At 40.1% G+C, this 21,091-nt stretch overlaps 1 protein-coding gene across 1 annotated transcript in view; it reads right to left on the bottom strand.

The window, feature by feature from the left end:
- Positions 1-21,091, bottom strand: part of dcc (DCC netrin 1 receptor) — a 339,659-nt gene that overhangs the window by 22,980 nt on the left and 295,588 nt on the right. Inside the window, exons 26-28 of the mRNA XM_039615624.1 lie at positions 17,369-17,518; positions 12,438-12,740; positions 595-743 (exon numbers count right to left, since the gene is read on the bottom strand). Of these exons, the coding sequence (XP_039471558.1) occupies positions 595-743; positions 12,438-12,740; positions 17,369-17,518 (602 nt within the window). The remainder of the gene's footprint in view (positions 1-594; positions 744-12,437; positions 12,741-17,368; positions 17,519-21,091) is intronic.

The following is a 21,091-nucleotide window of genomic DNA, read 5'->3' as shown; positions in this document are numbered from 1 at the left end:
GTAAAAAAGCTTTGCAGTATAATATTGTTAAATATAAGGACACACCTCAATAAACAGACTTGAAGCACAAAATATAACTTATAATATTTTAACTGCATTTTTCTAAAAGGTAGGATTTCACTGAGTATTTTTAGAATAATAGTTTAGGAATGTACAGTAACTTTTAACCACTCCTAGGCCTCTTTTTTCACGAGGGGCTTGTGTATCCATCTTTTCTCAAAGGTCCCTCTATATCCAAAAGATATTTAGGAACAGTAAGGACCAAAATCAGTAATTCAAAGAAACCTCCAAAAGGATATTTCAGTAGATGACCTCAAACAGTTCTGAGCAGCCAAAGACCAGTTGATACAACCAAGTACTGTAGTAACTATTTGTGATTCATGGTTTCTATAACAACACCTAGAAACAACAGCTGTCTAAACAGTTTTAAATCAATGCTGGAACTAAATTTAACATAAAGACAAAGACATTCAATGTTTCTGTGAGAGCCCACAGAAACAATGTGTAACGCGGACACTCGCCTCTGTGATGTTCGTGTAGTGCAAAACATCAGTCAGCAACGCCTACTACAACATGCTCACAATGCAGACTTACGTTGGCAGCTGAATCCTCCGCGGGTTTTGTTCCTCCCTCTTCTGGTAAGTCCGGCGCCGTGGGCACTGAGACAGGCAGCAGAGGAGAGCGAGCCTTACCGGCCTGACCCAGAGAGGCAGTCTTCACCTGGGGCTTCGGGAGGCTCGCACCTGGAGACACAGATGAAGTTTTTTTTAAATATTACACTGGTTAACAAGTGCTGACATCGAATTTTAAAACCGTTTCCATGTTGAGTGTCCACTTTTTTTAGTTATGATGTTCCAACAACAACTAGGATGACTGAACTGAACCTAATGAATGCTGCTTGTTGATAAGGTACTGAAAGCACATCAGTTAATGAGTGCCAGAATGTCACTGCCTTTTTTACATTCTCATTTTGAGTTTTTTTCCACCAAATCTGTGTGATGTCAGCGATGAGGATGGAAGGTTTTTATCAAGATATAGAAGGAAAATCCATGTGGGAAAGATGAATCTGTGCAGGATGGGTGACAACTGCTGGGTCTTGCAAACAGAGATGGATGTGCACGCTGACCTTGTTGACAGAAATATGCTTTGACTTGCCTCTGGAATTGTCTTCTGGTTTGTTTTCAGAGGAAACCCATTTCAACAGTGTTGATGGGAAACAGTTAAAATTCCAGATATTGTGTTGTTACAATGGACTAATGTTCAGGTGTTTTCTCAGCAGACCAAAGTGAAACATAAAAAAATCTTTGGTAGTATTTCCCTTCGACTTGCTACTAGGAATCCACCACAAAGAAACAAAACAAATAACTGCAGACAAAAAACACAGATTGAAACAAGACGACGAGAAAAAAAGAATGGACCACAAGAGTTACCTTTGTATTACCAACTGCTGGCCAGGTATTGCATCACTTTAGAGTTCCTCTAAAATGGATGAGTACTTGCACAGTACTTTTTCTTGTTGGACACTCAAAGCACTTTTATCTACAAACCACACTCATCTATTCACACACACATCCATACAGCACTTTATTATGTGTGTGTAGTATGAGTGCTCACACAGAATAAAATGATCACACACTGATGGATGCAGTGAAGGCACATTCGGGTTCAATATCTTACCCAAGGACACTTCAACATGGGGACTACCAACCTTCCAATTACTGGCCTTCAACTTCTTCCTCCTAAGCTACAGCTGCCTAAAAATATTAGATGCATATATGCAAACGGAAAATGGCTTGAAAGTTGTTTACTTCCTGGGGATATCCCGAGTGGGTACTTATCCTCTGGTAGTACCTAGAACTGCTAACTGGGCAGGCCACCAGGGGGTACTACAGACTTCAAATGTATTAGTCAAAGCAATTAAAGGTTCTAATGCTCTTTCTCCTCTTTTGGCTGCGAATCTGGCTGCCTGAGGCTCTGTGGCCTGCAGTTACTATTGAGCTGTTCCACAAAGTGAAATTTTATTAATGGATAATCAGGCCAGCCCTTGTTTTGCAGAACGGCTTGTTTCCTGAAAATTGCTATTTAATACTGACCTCCATGTAGTCTGTAGTTTGACCTGATAACACAGAGCTCCTATTGATTGCTCTAAATGACAAATTCACATGTAACTAAGTGAGTCATCAGACTGCAAACAGATTTACAGTCTGAGCCATTCACTCATCTGCATGAAAATCCATCCACCCATTCATCTAACACTATCCAATTCATATCGTCCATTTGGCCTCCATCGCTCTTAGTCAATGAAAATGAAATACAAACAAATAAATACTTGGAATGGACCAATAAGCCAACTAACGAGGAAAGAAAGCAACTAGGAACAAAATAAAACTGGCATTCAAGCAGAAGAAAAACTAATGAATAAAAGACAAACTATATCAATAAATACATCTGACTGCTGTCTCCACAATACAAACAGGAAATTGAAACATCCCCCCATACGCACTACAAAGCGAAGTTGATGAAAAGAAAAAAACTGGAGACAAAAGAGGGCTTTTTTTCCTCATCTCTGAGTCCCTGAATAGCCTCCTCATGTCTGAAGACGTCCTGAGGCTTCTTCCACCTACAGCCCCCTCCTCCACTCCCTGCCCTGCACTACTTCACTTCACTTGATCGATACATCTATTCTGCTCCCTAAGAAACAAAACACCTGGAACATCTTCGATAGGAGTGGATTACACCAGAGACAGCCAAGTTTTAAACTGCTTTAAACATTAACAGTGTAGAAAACTTCACGTTATACTGTGTACTCAGTAATTTATAAAAGCACAAAATGGGAAAACGTGTAATTGTACGAACAACTGAAGTACAACGCAAAAATGTCCACACGCTCAACAAAGAATATCCACTATTTGGAAAGAAGGCAGCAGAGTCCTTTTTATCACATTCAAAAAGCAAAACTGACTTTGGAAGTAGCTCTTTTGGGATTAGAGAAACACTGCAGTCATGCTGATGTTGACTGAAAGAAACAAAATAGGTGTCAAAATGTGCACACTGTCAACAGAAACCGTCGACATGGTAGGTCAGTAGTGACCAGACACTGCTGGGCTTTACTTGTAGCTAAAGTGATAAATGACAGAAACCAGAGCTGTCACAGTATTTTTTTAATGGTACTTTTATGGTTTCAATAAACCATAAGAGTACACGTACGTACACATACGTACACATACGCTTGTTTGGTTCAGCAATGATGGCATTTGAGTGACTTCTCATTAGATTTTTTTTATATGTACTTTATGAAATGACAAATCTAGCTGCTATTTGTAGAGATCTTCTCTCCCATGCAAATGAGTTTGCCAGTCTCAGTGCTGGCATGGCTCTCTGATCTAACTGTTTTTAATTAATAGAGGAGTTAACCAATTATCTGGGTTTCTACACTTTTTGCAAATGTGTGAAACTGATTTATACTGTTAGCACAGTTGTACTGTAATAAGTGTAAGCAGAGATTGCTACACCACCGATCCTCCAATTTGCTTATTTTTCCTTTGAAGACGAGCTTGTTTTGTCATTTTTTAATATCTTTTAGAAATGTGGGCACAACAGTCAGATGTCATTTACACTGGGTTGCGTATACAATTTGAACCTGACCACCTGTATCAGTGCATTTTCCACCCACCAGAGATGGAAGGAAGGAACTAAAAATATAAACACGCTTAGCATTTTTCATCTATCTAGACTTGTGGAGTGTACTGACCTTGGAGGGGCACCAGAGTGGCTTTGAGTCTGTATTTTTCAGTCCAGCTACTTTATTTTCACAGTAATACTGACCTTGTGTGGCTCTGAATGTCTCTACGTCTGGTGCAGAAATTGCTGCCAGCTTCATTTCCAACTGAAGCACGACCAAACGTGTTTGTATGACTTCTCAGCATGCTGCTGTCAGACCGAATCCAAACTGAACTGAGCTCCAGAAAAAAAAAAGAAAAAAGAAATGTGGAAAAACACAATGAGCTGCCGCAGTATAAAGCTGAAGCAAAGGTTACACATCCACAGTGGAGAAAGCCATAAAAGAGAGTTTCACGGTGCCTAGCTCACCCTCAGGGGGTTTGTCAGAGAGGGATGGGGGGCGAAGGTGGGGGGACCCATGGCTCGTCTGCTCAGAGAGAGGTGGATATATTTACCAGACAAGCAGGAGTGGAGGTGTGAAATGCCCGCCGGGGGTCACATCAGAGGTGTCTGTGTCTGCTTTTGGGTCGAAAGCAAAGATGGAAGGATTTACAGTGATAGGAGATGAAGATGGAAGGGGCGGGGTTATTGATCCTGAGAACAAAAAAAAGTGTCTTTGAGAAGATATCTCATCTCTGGAGGGAGTCAGATGACGTCTCATCCGTTTCATAGAAAAGTTTTATGTTTCTTTGTCTGCTTGTTTACCTTTTGTCCCGTTTTCTGTCTGGTTTGACCCATGTGTGTCTCTAGCTACCTGTCCAATGATTTTTGTGATCCAAGGCAAGAATAGTTTTCTTCTACTGGAATTATATGAAGGTCAGTTTCTATGATGAAAAGAAATACAAAAAAGGGCAGAAGAAAAAAAATTTACAGTAAAACTATTATTATTACTATCATTATTATTATCATTAGTGGGAAAACAAAAAAGTACGGGAGTACGACAAAACTGACTAATCACTACACTTTAAAAGTATAACATCTCAAAGCTATATTCAAATTTAAAATGTGGACTTTTGGCACTTTATCTAGAATTTATTTATACTGTTTAATATCTTAATTTTATCTTTCTGTATTATTATAGAAGTATATTACAATCTTGACTTGCCATTAGTTTCTATTCAAGATTTGGAGAGAAACTCTGAAACAGAAAGTGGTTTATATTCAGAGCTGGCCATAATTCAGTCAGTGACCTGGCTGTCTAAAGCAGATGGCTATTTCAATGTGCACTTATTTATTTCTGGCAGTATGCCGAAAATAAATAAGTGCAGATGGATTTGGTTCAGTCTGAATTCAGTTTGAATCAATACATTATTTGGATTCCTCCATCAGCTGATGCAAAGGTCATCCAAATGACTGTGGCTGTCGTGTAGAGGAAGTCAAATGTTATCCATCATGGAAACCCCGACCACCCTCAGCACCACTTACTGGACAGGCAGACTGATTTAGCTCTGCAGCCGCAGGAATGGAAATGGAAAGTCTGTCCTACCTCATACATTTGTTCCTTTTTCTAACATTGTCTTCTACTTTGTATTATTTGAGCTTCTTTGTTTGTTTTATGTAACTTTTTTTCTAATTTGTTTGTTGTATAAACTGTGCTTCTCCTTTTGTGTAATATCCATCCATTTTCATATGAGCCTATCCCAGACGAGCCTAAGACGAAACACCAAGTGCACCCTCGACAGGTCACCAGTCTATCGCAGGGCGATTTAAAACATCATGATATTATTACTGATACGGTATCAATATATGTCAGAAGTTAGTGTTATTATTGTCCTGATGTAGTAATTATTTTTTACTTCACATCAATTTCTCTTAGCATCTATACATAATGACAAAATCTCATAATATCGATAACAGCCTTCTACCCTATAATATTGTTTTAGTTTACTTTATTGATAACTTAATACCTCGTAAAAAGATTCAATATGATTTTTTTGTGAGTAAAACATCTCATTTACATTTTTTTGTACCCCTTAATCAGGTTTTGTTAATCCTATTTTCCTGTCTTTTTGGTAAAAACTGGCTTCTGTAAAATGAGACTTGAAGTACCTTAAACTTTCTAATTTGAATATTACAAAGTGAGTATGAAGCCTTTGATGTTTTAAGGCCTCAGAGCACATCCTGATCACCTCACCATGTCTGATCAAACCGCAGATTGAAGACCAACTCTTCCCTCCTCCATCCTCTTCTGCACCCCCATCAGAACTTCTGCATGCCTGCAGGTACAGTCTTTCAAAACACCTTCTTTCCTTCATCTTTCATCTCTTACATGATATGGCCAGTAAAAGGTCATAAGAATACGAGATAACAGCTTTGACATGTCTTTATCTGCATGACAATTAAATAATAATTACACAACATGAATTATTTGTCAGTGTGGGTCCGTGTTTCACCGTTTCAGATCCTGTTCTTAGTTTTTTCTTGACTGCACCAATATATTTTTGCTATATATTCAACCATAATGACTTTACCAACCCCTGACATTTTCTGTAGTGTCACCCTTAGAATAAACTACCACGGCTTGTGTATAGCGAAGGGTAACAATTATTCGAAATCCCTTGAAAACGAGTCGTCAAATGGATGATTTGAGAATATAAAAAAAATAAAACACGTTTCTTTCTCCGCCCTAACATGACCATTCAATTGCTACAGATAACCATTTTAAAGCACCGGAGCTTTTCATTGGTAATAACGCTGTTCCTCTGAGGCGAGATGAAGGTGTACCCTTAAAAACATCCATCACAGCTGGCTCTGTGTCTGCCTCCAGCTGTGGCTGTAATGTCTTTTCTCAGTATCAGACACTGAGTCAGACAATCCCATTACAGCTTCCAGCATTAAACCGCACATTCAGGCCAATTTAGGTGAATAACTGCCCACCATCACACTTTAGTCTGCAGATGGGCTTTGGAGACTCGATTTAAAAAGAGAAGAAGGTCTCAATTTATAAAGTGATATAAAATAAGTGAGCAGAGCGGTGGAGGTTTCTGTGGTCTGTTTCAGATGAAGGTCAGAAATAGAAGCTGTTGACAGCATTCACTTATGAGTCAAACACATTGTTTTGATAGATGCAACATGGATATTACAAGAAAGAAGCCTGAAGGAGGTTGGATTTACAACGCTGAACTTATTAATAATGGAGACACTAGTTTAAGCCTCCATCATGCAGACCAAGACACCTGTCAGCAACACTGTGGCAACCTCTGGTTGGCGGGAAAAAATGTGCATTCCATGACCAGTGGCCAAGAGGCTGGGCTCAGTGTTGTTGGCTGTAACTGGGTGCTGCACCAAAAACCTCCTTGTCATTGCTTTGATTGCTAGCAGATAGTTGCAGTCACCCACAGTTTTCATGGAAAACACCCACCTGCTTGCAAACATTTGCCAACGACTCTCGGAGTGGCAATTAATCTTAAAAAAGTGTGGCCCAAACAGGAAATGGAGATCATTGCTCTACAAACCAAGCGTTGCACCTCTTGATGCAAAACTTTTTCAACTGAATGGTCTCAGTTCCCAGTTTTCTTTTCGCTCCCATTTGGCAAATAGTTGCTGATTGCTTAAAGAAATGTTGGTGTCTTCCATGTGAACTGTGGGCAACCACAGCAATCTGTCAGTGACCAAAAAAATACACAGTACTGTACACCTCTTTGCAACAAATTTAACCTATCAAGTGCCACCAACCACCTGCCAACAGATCAGGAAACACACATTTTACTCTAGTGACTAGTGACGGCCAACCAGTCTCCTTGGACCTCTTGCTCAAGATGTACTGCTATCAGCAGTCCTGCTTTCTAAAGCCCTTCATCTTTAATCCTTGAGTTGAGCATAAACTGTACAAAAAAGCAACTGTGATGTCAATCATTGGTTAACAGCCTACAGTGGAGGTTGGAGGAATACACATTTTACTCAGTATTTTTAGTAAGCCTAAGACGTACAATTTCAGTTTTTCAACATCCATGGAGTCTGTTGCCATGACACGCACATTTAAATTTACAGAGCACAGTGGAAAGGCATAAAACCTCCACATGTAGAAATTTTGTAAGTAAAACAACAATTTTATTTTATGCCTTTAGGATTTTGAAAGAGTTTTAAATATAGAAATGCTTTTAGATTAAATATTTTATTTATTTTTACTCTTGTTAAGCAGGCTACTGCTGGCATCAACATACTGACAATAATAGTCAATTTTTCTAAAATAAAAAGTCAGCAATTACTGACTTCATTGCATTTTTCATGTTTTACGAAACCCTCCACTTAGCCCATTGATGCACAGGTTCTGGCCCCTGGGCTGCATTGTTTGACACCCCTGATCTAAAGAAAACACATCATCTCACACATGCTCCATCACATGCTCTCTCTTCCCCTCTCTCCTTTTCTGTCTCACCCAAACAATCCAATTATACCATGAAAACATCTCATTATTTTCATCCAGGGAGTCATTCAGACCTGGATAAACACACAAACAAGACCAGCAATGAACATCAAAAGCCATCGCTCACTGGTATGTTTTTTCTCCCTGGAGGGGGGGTGGGGAATAGAGGTAGTGCTGCCTGGCTTTGAGGCTCTGTTGTAGGAAGGGGGCTGAAGTGAGGGCGGGCGGGGTCACGGGGCGAGCGGCAGGACTCTCGGAGTTGTCGCCTCAGGCTTGCGATTTCTCAGCGAAAGGTTTCCAGGAGCCAAAAATCAATGTTAATCTGAGGCCACCTGGGCATGTAAACAGAGCCATAATGGAACTGTATACACCCACGCACACAACACAGAGGTGATACACACCTAACGAAAGAGGAAATGCACGTACAGCTACACACGCACAAACAGAGCCCAGGGATCACATGTACTGTAAGCAGCTTTTTCCCCCCTTTTTTCCTCATTGCTGCAGGCTACCAGAGACAGTATGACAGGATGAGGCGCAGAGGGACAGAAAGATCTAAAACAGACAGTGAACAAGCGAGACAAAGGACAAAGAAAGAAAAAAGTAAAGAAAACCAAGAGGGAATAAGGGAATGTCTAAAAGGAGTGGTGCTCTTGCCTCCAGTATACTTCATTTTCTCGTGTCTCATGGGGAACACTTTCTGGATTACAAGTTTTAAAAGGACATTGTGGAACCACATAGTGATGTGTAATCTAATATTAACCAGAGCTTTAAAAATTCGGCTGGGAGTAGTCCTGATTATTATTATTATTATTATAGTAGTTACCTTGACTTTGTTTGCCTTTATTGTAGGGCACAGACATTCACAATGAAACTGCTGAACAAGCTCAGAAGGGCAGAAGTCAGGAGTGATGAGACCAGAGATAGTCAATAAAGTTCAGTGACTTGTGGCAACAACAAGTGAAATAATGTCAGATGGGCAGGTGCTGAGGTACTCAGCTCATCCCGGAGCCAAGGGACTGACCTCTGATTGACAACTCACTTTAGTGCCACCTGCAGAGTTCTGACGGCTCAATCGCCTCTCCAACTAAATTCTATTTCACTGACATAGTGTCAGTTCAGTTGTCTCAAGGCGCTTTATATCACAGAGCAAAGGCCTTACAGCATTAGACCAAGAGGGCCAAGAATCTAAAGATCTGTTTTCACAGGAAGAGACCTCAGGTGGGGTTTGAGCCAAAAGATAAGCAGAAAAGAGAAACAGAGAGACCAGGAACAGCAAACAGGACGACAACACAAACTATAGAAGAGAGTTTAATGCTATTAACAGTGGCTGAAAAGTGCTCAGTGCATTATGGGAAGTCTCCCAAGCACCCAGAGCCTACAGAAGCATAACTAAGAGATGATTGACCTGAGCCAGTCATAACTATTAGCTTTGTCAAAATGGAAAGTTTGACTTTTCAAAGTAGAGAAGGTGTCTTTCTTCCGAACCTACTGAAAAAAACCCCAAAACAAAAACATTAGTAGAAATTTGTGGAAAATTTGTCATTTATGGAAAAGACTTGTGACCAGTTGACCAGTTGTCAGCTATGCGACATTTTGTTCCTGGGCAAATGTCTCATAGAGTCGGTGCAGTCGCATTGTGAATGACATTTAACAAGTCAAACAAAAAGAAAAACTAAATGACTGTACTTGTTCATTACGTTGAACTGGCCCAGTCAGCCTGTGATGATCTGTGGTTAATAATCTCTTTTTTCCTCGATGACAGATGTTCCAGTTGTGTTTAATGATTTTTGCAAGGTTAAATCTGTTTCAGCTCCGGGTTGTCTGGTTGAAGAAGATGCCATGAATATAAATCACAAGGATAAACTTATGTTACCCAGTTGCTGTCCATGGTGCTGATCGGAAGCTGGAAAGATGCTACAGTTATCATTGATTATTGTTATACACAGTGTGTGTGTGTGTGTGTGTGTGTGTGTGTGTGTGTGTGTGTGTGTGTGTGTGTGTGTGTATATAAGAGAGAGAAAGAGAGGGAGACAGAGAGACACTGTGTTTGCTTGGGTATCTACCCTGGGGCCTATTACAGAGTTGTTATATCTGTCCTGAACCCAAACTGGGAGCTGGTTCTACAGGAGAGGGTCCTAATAGCTGAAGCCTCTGCCTGTCTTTCTAGCTTTAGAACCACAAGTAAGCCTGCAGTCTGAGAGTGAACTGCTTTACTGGAATAATATCATTTTGTGAGGTCTTTAAGATGTGACAGGACTCAACAACTACACAGACAGGTTCACAGCCTCTGCATTGCTTGAATTCTTTGCCAGGAAGCCACAAAAATGAGTTTTGATCACAGACATTGAGAAGAATTAGGTACTGAGCAAAGCTGGGGGGTTCATTTTCTGGTCTTCTTGGATAACTGTGAATCCAACATGGTTAACTGACTGAGAACACAAATAAATAGAATCAGGGGGGACTCCCGTGATTCCCGTGAGACCAGTTTTTTTTTTTTGTCAAACAGAATGCCTGGCAGAGCAAGAGCGAGAGAGAAAGAGTGAGAGAGGGAGATTTGATATATGGAATATGGAGAAACCGACAGGTAACATAAAAAGTGAAAGAAAGAACAGAGGAAGGTCGGTCCAGATCAGATCCAACCCTCTGGCTAATGTCAAGGCCAGTTACAGTATATCTTTCTACAAATACACACACACACAGTGTAGAAGCCTGAGGCTAATGCATTTAACTTCCCTGAATAAAATATTAAACAAAGCACAGAGGCTCACTGGAGAGAACCAAGCTTAAACACAAAGTCACTGGAATCTGACAAACCAATCAGCAACAGGCTGCAGCTCAGGGAACGGCTGCAGATGCAAAGCAGAAGGGGAATTTTTAAAAAAGTGTCATCATTACAAGACAAACTTTACTTACTGTACGGCCACTGACTCTCCACGTGTGACCAGAAGAGAAGAGTTTGTTGTGTTATTGTAGGGTTTTTACATTACAATAGAAAGCACATTGAAGCAACTGTTGTTATTATTTGGTGCGATATAAATAAAACTGAATTGAATCCATCATTCCTTAAGCCAGAGGCTCCCAAAGTGTGGGGCCCGCCCCCCCGCAGAGCCATTGCAGGGTGGGGCGCAGCATGAAAAGAAAAAAAAAAAAAGAAAGCTTGGACACTGCTAGCATTATGGACAGGTTTTTGACGGGGCTCCCACACAAACGCAAAGCAGGAGATGAAGCATCGCCAAATATGTTTCCAAACCAACTTCCTTCCAAGCCAAAGACTAGAAAATATGGTGAAGCATATCTTCCCTTTGGCTTCACCTGCACAAGTGCCAAGGTAGGTCTCCCCTGCGAAATTAGTTTCCCTGCGTCGGGAGCACGTGCTGGGCTCTCCAAATCACGGACAAACAGCATCCCACAGCTGTTTATGTGTTTAAACCCATTTTGCACAGAGAGGCATTTTTTGAAAAATGTATTGACAGCAATGTTGAAAATTATTACACAGGAAAAAAACAACTATATGTAAAATAATCACACCATGACGCCTCTGCCTTTGTAAATGGAGGGACAGTAACTGCGTGTATATGTAAGCGTGTAAAACCTGAAGATAGTCAGATTAACAGTAACAGTATTTTGTCTCTGCCTGCCATTCTGCAATTCATCTCATGTAAACAACAACGTGGCGCACAGCGTGACGTGAAAAGAGGCACATACCTTTGTCGTTGTGTGATGAACTCCACACATAAACGCAAAAAAGCAGTTTTAAATAATCTCCGTTTTCGGTGAATCGCAACGCCGTTTACGTGTTGACGAAAAGCCCAAACGCATAGAAACAGCTGCGATTTCAAAAATATCCGTGTAGGTGTGGACGTAGCGTAAAAGAGTTAGTAGTATAGTTTATTACTGCCTGTAATTTATTACCATTTACTTGTATTTGCTTAATCGTTTGCTAAATTTTTGAGGTGTGAAAAAAAGCGCAATGGAGCAAAATATGGGTGTGTGTGTTTGGAGGATGTGTTTAGGTGGGTGGGGGGGGCGAACATTTTTCTTGTAAAACAAAGGGGGGCCTGGCAAAAAAAAGTTTGGGAACCACTGCCTTAAGCAAAGAAACAACAACAAGCACTGATAAACTTGAAACTTTCAGCAGAATCATCTAAAGTCAAAAGATAAAGGTAGAAGAACAATTTAGACTGAAATCTGAGCATTTTTGAATGCTCAATCAGCAGCTAGAGTTTAGCTGCTGATTCCAGGAAAAATATTCCTGCCGAGAACACTAGAATCAGTCCTGGAGTTAAACATTATAAGGGGAAATCCTACATTATCAGTCATAACACATGTATTAAGCAGCTGTACTCACTGGACTGTGGCAGCATAGAAGTGTACACCTTGGGGTCGATGGTCCCCATGGGTGGTGGCAGCAGTGGATTGGTGAAGCTTCTTAGCGGATGGGTGGGCCGCACGCAGGCTGTCGGGATGGTCCGACCGCTCCCACCCTGGGCCTCCTCTGCCGCTGCAGTGGCTGCAGGGGCACCCGGGACTGGGCCTATCGTGGGGACGTGTTCCCCAGGCAGGGCTGAGGAACCGGGGAGGAGAGGGGCAGTCTGCTGTGTTGGAGGCTGTTGCTGGAGAAGAGGATTGGAGGAGGCATCTGTGGACAAAGCTAAGAATGGGGAAGGAGATAAAGGGATGCAGGATGTTAAGCAGGAAGGAGATAAAAAAAAGGAGGGGAATTTGAGAGAAAAGACAAAACATCCAATTAGCCATTTACGAAGAGCAAAAGAACGGTCAGAGAAAAGACAGACTAATCAAAACAAGTCTGAGTAACACGGTTATAAATTCTGGAAAGAGATCCTGCTGAATTTTAATTGTATTCTTTGGCACTACAAGGCAAGTATAATCTAGTAATTGTCCATTATCCTTTAAAAAGCAGACATCTTTACACTCAAGTAGTAATAAATATCACAACGGGCCAGAGGGAACATGTAAATTTGGACCTTAAACTTGTTGAAATTCCACTACTGTGTTGCAGTTACTATGTTTGTCTTTCTCTTACGAAGTTACAGCTTGTCATTTATCCAGTCGTCTTTAAAATTTAAAAAAACCTCATCTGTATAATTTAACACTTTATTTAAAACGTCAATCTCCTCCTCAGGCATAGAGAAACCCTGCCAGGTCTTAGTTTTATTCCATTTCTTGTTGAATGTGAAGCTTCATGCTGGTGCTTCTCTGCTGGATGAATTTCGCCACACTGTGCGAAACCCTGTTTTATCTTGTCAAAGACACATATGAGAGGAAAAAAGAAAAAGAGCTTCTTGTTAAAGGAAAAGACAATAAAAAAAATCTTCAGCGTGTAGAAACACGACTCTCGTGTGTCATGAGAGATGAAACTCCTGCTTGTGTAGCAACAACCAGTTTGATCAGAGAGAACATTGGAAAGCTGGTTATTGTATGTAGAGCTGCTGTGTGTTCATTAAGCAGCTGAGACAAGAAGGAGAATGTAGAGGGGGAGCCGAGAGAAGGAACGTGAGAGCAGTTCAAGAGTAAAAATGAGAGGGGGAGGAAAAAAGTGACAAGAGGGGACTGAGACATAAAAATGGAAGACTTTCAAAAAGCTCAGACAGAGAGATGAGAAGAAACGAGGAAAACTAACAATAATTTGTGTTTTTCCATGAAGCTAGTTCATGTGTTATCACAACTCATTAGGAAGGTTTTCAAGAAAATACATCTGCATTATCTCCAGATTGAAACACAACACTACCTCCTCTATCAGGAGGAAAGTTGGTAACATTCTCCATAACAATTCCCATAGTAACCTGCAGGTTGTCATGAATACACTTGAATACTGAAAATACCAAATGCCTTTGAAGCAAAAAATGAAAAGCAAGAAACACAATATTCGTTTCATTTGGCTAACTCACAGGAATGTAAATGTTATATTAGAAGATGGTTATTTGAGGAACTTTACATTTAGACGTTTAGACTGTAGGGAAAATGCTACATACGGCAGAGTTACTGTAACTGTACAGTGCAGGGACTCAAGAAAATGAGGCAAACCTGATAATCTGGTTTAAATAAAAGAAAATAAACTGTAGTCTCTGTGGTTATATGCTCTGGTAATAAATGGAGACTGCAGCAAGGACACTAAAATAAGAAATGAATGATAACATTAAAATGTTCTTTACACCCAGGCATCATAACTTCTTTAAAGTAAGAATCTGCTTAACCTTGTATGACATGAGGAAACATTTAAAAGAACCAAAGTTTATGTGTCAGTACGGCGCAGTGCAGGGTAACCATATTTGCCAGGAAGAGCAGACACTTACATTTACTCGCTGCACCTTCAAAGGCCTTGAAAAGATTATGGGTCTGATGTTATCAAATCTTTCAAAGAACTGAGGTATAAAGTCTGAGGCATACATTTTTAATATCTACAACTGAGAAGTTTCGTAATAGGACATCAACATGACTCACTTACTAAACCCCTCAAAAACACCTGCTGAAATAATGACGGGAAAAAACAAAATATACAAACAATTCACAAACAAAAACAGGTGGTTCATTTTGTTTTTCCTTACTACTCTTCAATTATTAACAACTGTCCTGTCTCCCTCCCCTTACCTCTAACCAGTGACAGATAGCTGCCCCTCCCTGAGCTTGGTTCTGCTGAGGTTTCTTCCTGTCAAAAGGGAGTTTTTCCTTCCCACAGTTGCCATCTACTTGCTCATAGACAGTCGTGACATTGTTGGGGTTTTGTCTTTACATTACAACATAAACCACTTTGAGATGACTGTTGTTGTGATTTGGTGCTATATAAATAGAATAAAACCCAACTGAATTAAAAATAGATTTTTATTAGAGATTACAGTAGGAAAACTATAACTTAAATAAATCTAGCTTTAAAGTCCTTTAATTTAACCCACTGAGGTCTAGACCATCATTTGTGATGATCCTAACCTTAACCTTAACCATAACTCTGTACTATTAGAATATGTCATTTAAAAAAATGTGCTCCATATACATGTTGGCAATGAGGAAAAAATATAATCAGTCAATTTGATACATTACAAGAACTATTGTTTTTTTCCCCAAAAAAAGTGCTTCTACTTGGGTTAGGGTTATGGACATGAATTAGAGTTAGCACAGAGTAAACACGCAATGTAAGCCTGGACTAAAAAGAGAAAAAAATACATACATTTTAACACATGACCAAAACACTGTCATGTGACATGAGATGGCATGGTAATAGGAACATGGTGGAACTCTTTCAGCCACACCACGCAGCTTCTGTCCTCATGTCCAGGGCTACCAACTGCATGAAAGGACGCACAGAAATTTCCTCCCAAAATAGTCCAAAGGATTCTTCATCCAACAGACTTTGAGTCGATGGCTAACATGTTCTTGAAAAAGAGGAGAGCTATAAAGTACATAAACATTAAATTGTTCAGAGCAGAAAGCAGATGAATTGGATCATTTGGATTCAAAGAGCATGCTGGTGTAGCCATCGAGATTCAGGAGGATTCAGTATTTTAGCATGCTAATGAATTGACTTAAATTTATCTAAGTTCTACAGGGATCAATGTCTTAGTTTAATTAGTCACATAGCAGCAGAGTCTAAAGCTCCCTGATTGGGTATTGCTACTGTCTGTGTTATTTGGGGAACATAGTTGACTCGTTCTGGCCCTAATCTTCTGTCTTTTCCTTTATAATCAGCAGAGTTCATTGTTGTATCTCATTGCGTGTATGTCTCTATCGTTTTTCCTTCATTAGCAGCTTTCTCATTATATTTGCCTCTCTCTATCATTAGCTGCCCCACGCACCTCCGCTCTTGTGTGCTTTGCCAGCAGCGATCAACCCTCGTGGTGTGTCAGGCCGTCCACTGACTCTGAAGCCTCTCTTCGCCTCTCTGCTGTTGTTAAATCACTGATACGAGCCAACCAGGAATTAGCCAATTATTGAATTACTGAATTACTGCTCCCCACCATGCCATTTACCATTTAGCTCTGCAGCAAACCAAGACTTGAATACAACAGGGAGATAAAGGAAATGAACAGTGGGCAAAGAGTTGGAAAACTTACATGTTTACTTCTATCTATGATAGTTCTACATGCATAACACCTTGTAGTAATATTGGCATATACACATGTAGCAAGATAATGTGCTCATATTTTCTCTCACATTAGTTGTACTAAGATAGGTAGGTAAGGTAGTGCTGTCCGCTACATAGCGGACAAATCATTAGGCCCCGCCCCCTCACTGCTGCCATTCAAATTTGATCACCGTTACTTTGGCAACAGATTTATTTTTAAATAAGTATGGCTCTTTGATTTTAGATAGAGGTTAGCAAATTCAAACAACTATGGATTTTTATGTAACAGGTGTCTGTCATACATTCAAACATCTGCAGGCTAGCTAGGTAAGCTAACATTAATTCAACGATTTGGCTTGAAAAATATTTACGAATAAATAATAATAGTAACACAAATATTTAATGTTTCATGTTTAGTTGACAAATTTATACCATGATTATAATGTATGTCCATATCTCCTCCTTCGTGTGTGGCACTGAACTAAAATTTGCAGGAACATCATCACATATACAGCAGTTATGAACGTCTATGTTTTTTTTCAGAAAGATTCATTATAAATACAAATATGTTACGTTCCTTTCATCATCCTCTTGCGAGTGCGATATCATGTTGTTGCTTTGGTTTCTTCATGCGTCACGTTCAATGTACAACAAAGCGATTTACCTGCAATGTTACTGCAACTGTCACTTTGTAATATTTCATTTTCTAAAATTTACTTGGTTTCACTGTTTAGCTTTTATATTTTACATGTCTTAACTAGCAAGATGACTTTTTAATAATGAAAAAGTCCCTTAGAATGAGGACATCCTCTACATTTGTAAACGTACACCTGTAATGTCATGATTGCTGGACAGCCGAAAGAAGAAAATTGTATAGACAGTCAAATAAAATGAACTAATATTGGTAACCAACAACGTGTTTCTTGGCCCCAGTGTTCAGTTATAACTATACATAGGAAGAAATCTGCTTTGCTGAGCGTGCAAACAAAAGTACTTTATGTTTTTGGCACAACATAAAATAAAGGTTAATCTAAATATATCACATGGAAATAAGAAAGTATAGAAAGCAGACCTCAGAGCTTTCTGTCACACATTTCATTGCCTCCTGGCCACAGAGCTACCTGTTGTCTGTGCAGTGGCAGTTTTTTCAGGCTTATTTTTGCTGCAGTACTATTAGAAGTATAGTGATGGCATTAAAGTACCTGGTGTGTATCCTCTGTCCACAGTCAGGCTGGGGAAAGGCATTGGTCTCAGGCTAAACTTGTTGTGAGTGAAGCCACACGAAGGAGAAGGCAGAATCCCGGGATACTGCGAGGAGTCCAGGGTTGGCACCGGGATGGCACTGACCACCGCTGAAACCGAAAGAACAAAAAAGGTGAGTATTCCAGTGACCCATACTGAAACAGAGACAGTAAACCAGCAGACCACACCTTGATTGAGATTGCACCTTCTACCGATGCCAGTGCCTTATTTATAAAGCTTATGAAAAACTGATCAGGACCAAAATTCAACGGATTCTTCCTTTGATCACGCCACATCTCTCCACCGTCTCTCTACCATCATGAAATCTGGCTCGGCCATGTTTGTGTAATCTTGCTGACAAACACGCAGAAGCCAAACAAGCAAACACACAGCACTGATCGCATTACTCAACCAGCGCAAGAGATGAGGCAGCGGTACGTGAGTCAGAGTGGGAAAACAAACTGTGAGCACCACTGAAACAGATGTATAAAGAAGCAGGCTGATAGCAGTGACAGAGCAGGCATCACAGGGGTCAGCAAACCAGCGAGAGAGCCAACCGAGTCAGGGTCACCAGAAAAATTTGTTATTGCACAGAAAGTTTTTATATTTATTTCATTTTTGTTTTTCAATTTCAGATGTGTGTTTGCTCATTTTAGCTCATCCCTATTTTGACCATTAATGTCTTCTTAATCTTAATTCTAATAGGAGGATATTTGTCAGCGGAGGTTAACAAAGGGTATTTCAAAAATTGTTTTTTTTACTCACAATCATGTGGAAACCTTGGTCTCATTAAAAATGCACAAATGCCTTCTCATACTTGTTAGATTTACACATTTTAACAAAAAGTCAAACTGAAGGCATTTTCTAAAAAAATATTATTTTTATTTTAGTCAGTTTTGCAAGTGGACTTAAAAAAATAAATATTTTTTGTTTTTTGTCAATGAATTGTTTATTTGATACAAAGTTTTTGTGTATGAAGTTTTAAATGGAAAGGTTTAACTCTTTTACCCTTGAACCTTGACACTCAGAATGTGAGAGTAAAGCCGACTAGACTGTGCCAACACTGACTGAGAAGTTGTTTTATGATTTACTATTGGCTATATCGCAACAATTTATCCTTACTTTAAGTCTATGCTGCTGTATGTGTTATAGTGCTAGATGGTCCCAGATGATCTCATTTATCTTTTTCATGGTGTTAAGCAGACATTCAGAAAAAGTTATCTCATGTACAGTCATGTGAGAAAGTCAGTTTACTCTATGCACTCCAATTAAGAGGAATTAGGAGGTTGAGTACCAGCCCAATGCTGCTAATCAAGTGCTAATCAGCGCTCATATAATCAGCAAACGTAAGCATCTGTATAAAAGAAGAAGTTTTTGTCCTTCCATCTTTCCCAGCAAATTCACCCAGAGGTCAGGACTTCCAAGCCTTAGAGAAACTGCAAACAAAACCCAAAAGCTACATTTCAGATTCATCAAGCCTCAGTTAGCAGGTTAAATAATAAAGTTCATGACAAATTGAAGAAGACTGAACAAGTTTGGCATCACTGGAAGGGTTATCAGGAGATGTGTGGCCATAATGCATTACACCACATACCAAACGTCAAGCACAGTGGTGGAGGGGTGATGATTTGGGCTTGTTCTTGAAGCCACAGGACTCAAGCATGAACTCCTCTCTATACCAAAGTATTCGAATGTGAGGCCGTCCATCTGACAGTTAAAGCTTGGCTACAGTAGGATCACTCAACATGACAATGATCCCAAGTACAGCACAAACTCTTCAACATAATAGCTGGAAAAAAAAGACTCAAATTGCAATACTCTAGTGAAAGCTGAGACTTTAAATTCTGTGATGGGACCTTAAGAGAATGGCATATACCCTTCCCTTAGGCAGTATCCTCAGAAGACATAGTATACATTTCACTACTATGCTGATGACACCCAGCTCTCTCTATCCATGAAGCCAGGTAACACACACCAATTAGTTAAACTGCAGGAATGTCTTAAAGACATAAAGACCTGGATGGCCGCTAACTTTCTGCTTCTTAATTCAGATAAAACTGAGGTTATTGTACTCGGCCCTGAAAATCTTAGAAATATGGTATCTAACCAGATTCTTACTCTGGATGGCATTACCTTGGCCTCCAGTAACACTGTGAGGAACCTTGGAGTCATTTTTGACCAGGACATGTCCTTCAATGCACATATTAAACAAATATGTAAGACTGCTTTCTTCCATTTGCGCAACATCTCTAAAGTTAGAAATATCCTGTCTCAGAGTGACGCTGAAAAACTAGTTCATGCATTTATTACTTCCAGGCTGGACTACTGTAATTCATTATTATCAGGAAGTCCTAAAAACTCCCTGAAAAGTCTTCAGCTAATCCAAAATGCTGCAGCAAGAGTACTGACAGGGATTAGAAAGAGAGAGCATATTTCTCCTGTTTTGGCTTCCCTTCATTGGCTTCCTGTTAAATCCAGAATTGAATTCAAAATCCTGCTCCTCACATACAAGGTCTTAAATAATCAGGCCCCATCTTATCTTAATGACCTTGTAGTACCATATCACCCTATTAGAGCACTTCGCTCTCGCTCTGCAGGCCTACTTGTTGTTCCTAGAGTATTTAAAAGTAGAATGGGAGGCAGAGCCTTCAGTTTTAAGGCCCCTCTTCTGTGGAACCAGCTTCCAGTTTGGATTCGGGAGACAGACACTATCTCTACTTTCAAGATTAGGCTTAAAACTTTCCTTTTTGCTAAAGCATATAGTTAGGGCTGGACCAGGTGACCCTGAATCCTCCCTTAGGCTACGTTCACACTGCAGGCAAAAGCGCATCAAATCCGATTTTTTTGACCCTATGCAACCCGTATCCGATCATGGTATGACAGTGTGAACGGCACAAATCCGATATTTTCAAATCCGATCTGGGTCACTTTCGTATGTGGTACTGAATCCGATACATATCCGATGTTTTAGAAAGCGACTGCTGTGTGAACGGTCAAGTCGCATTAAATCCGTCTTTTACGTCACTGACACAGGACAGACGCCAATTATCAGCGCCGGAGAAGCGCCCGATAGGACATCGCGAACGGTTTCTTGCCATCCGGTGAAACTGTTGGGAAGACCACGTTGGAGAAATGTGAACATTTTATTTTTACTGTATTTTCTGCAGATTCTGACAGAAATCTGCAACTATCCTTTGAAGCACCGCTCCTCTAAAACAGCAAAAAGGATCATTATTAGGTTATTTGCATTATTATGTAAATAACAAAATAACTTAAAGCAAAAATTTGGAAACATAAAGTCCGAAGTCTTTATATTAAGGCCAATCAGTCAAACAATATTGTTTGCTCTGGGTCTAAACAGAGCGCGTTGTGTGTGACATCTTCTTTTGCGCATGCGGGCCGCTTTGAGCGTTCACACTGGAGAGCGTTTGCTGTCGCATTTTATTTGTAGTGTGAACAAGCAGACAAAAAAATGGGATTTGATCAAAAAATCGGAATTGAGCATTAAGACCTGCAGTGTGAACGTAGCCTTAGTTATGCTGCAATAGACGTAGGCTGCCGGGGATTCCCATGATGCATTGAGTTTTTCCTTTCCAGTCACCTTTCTCACTCAGTATGTGTTAATAGACCTCTCTGCATTTAATCATACTTGTTATTAATCTCTGTCTCTCTTCCACAGCATG

The sequence above is a fragment of the Oreochromis aureus genome, linkage group 7 (assembly GCF_013358895.1).
Source record: "Oreochromis aureus strain Israel breed Guangdong linkage group 7, ZZ_aureus, whole genome shotgun sequence".
Taxonomy (NCBI): domain Eukaryota; kingdom Metazoa; phylum Chordata; class Actinopteri; order Cichliformes; family Cichlidae; genus Oreochromis; species Oreochromis aureus.
The sequence above is the reverse complement of the archived record's forward strand: the minus strand, read 5'-3'. Positions and strand labels throughout refer to the sequence as shown.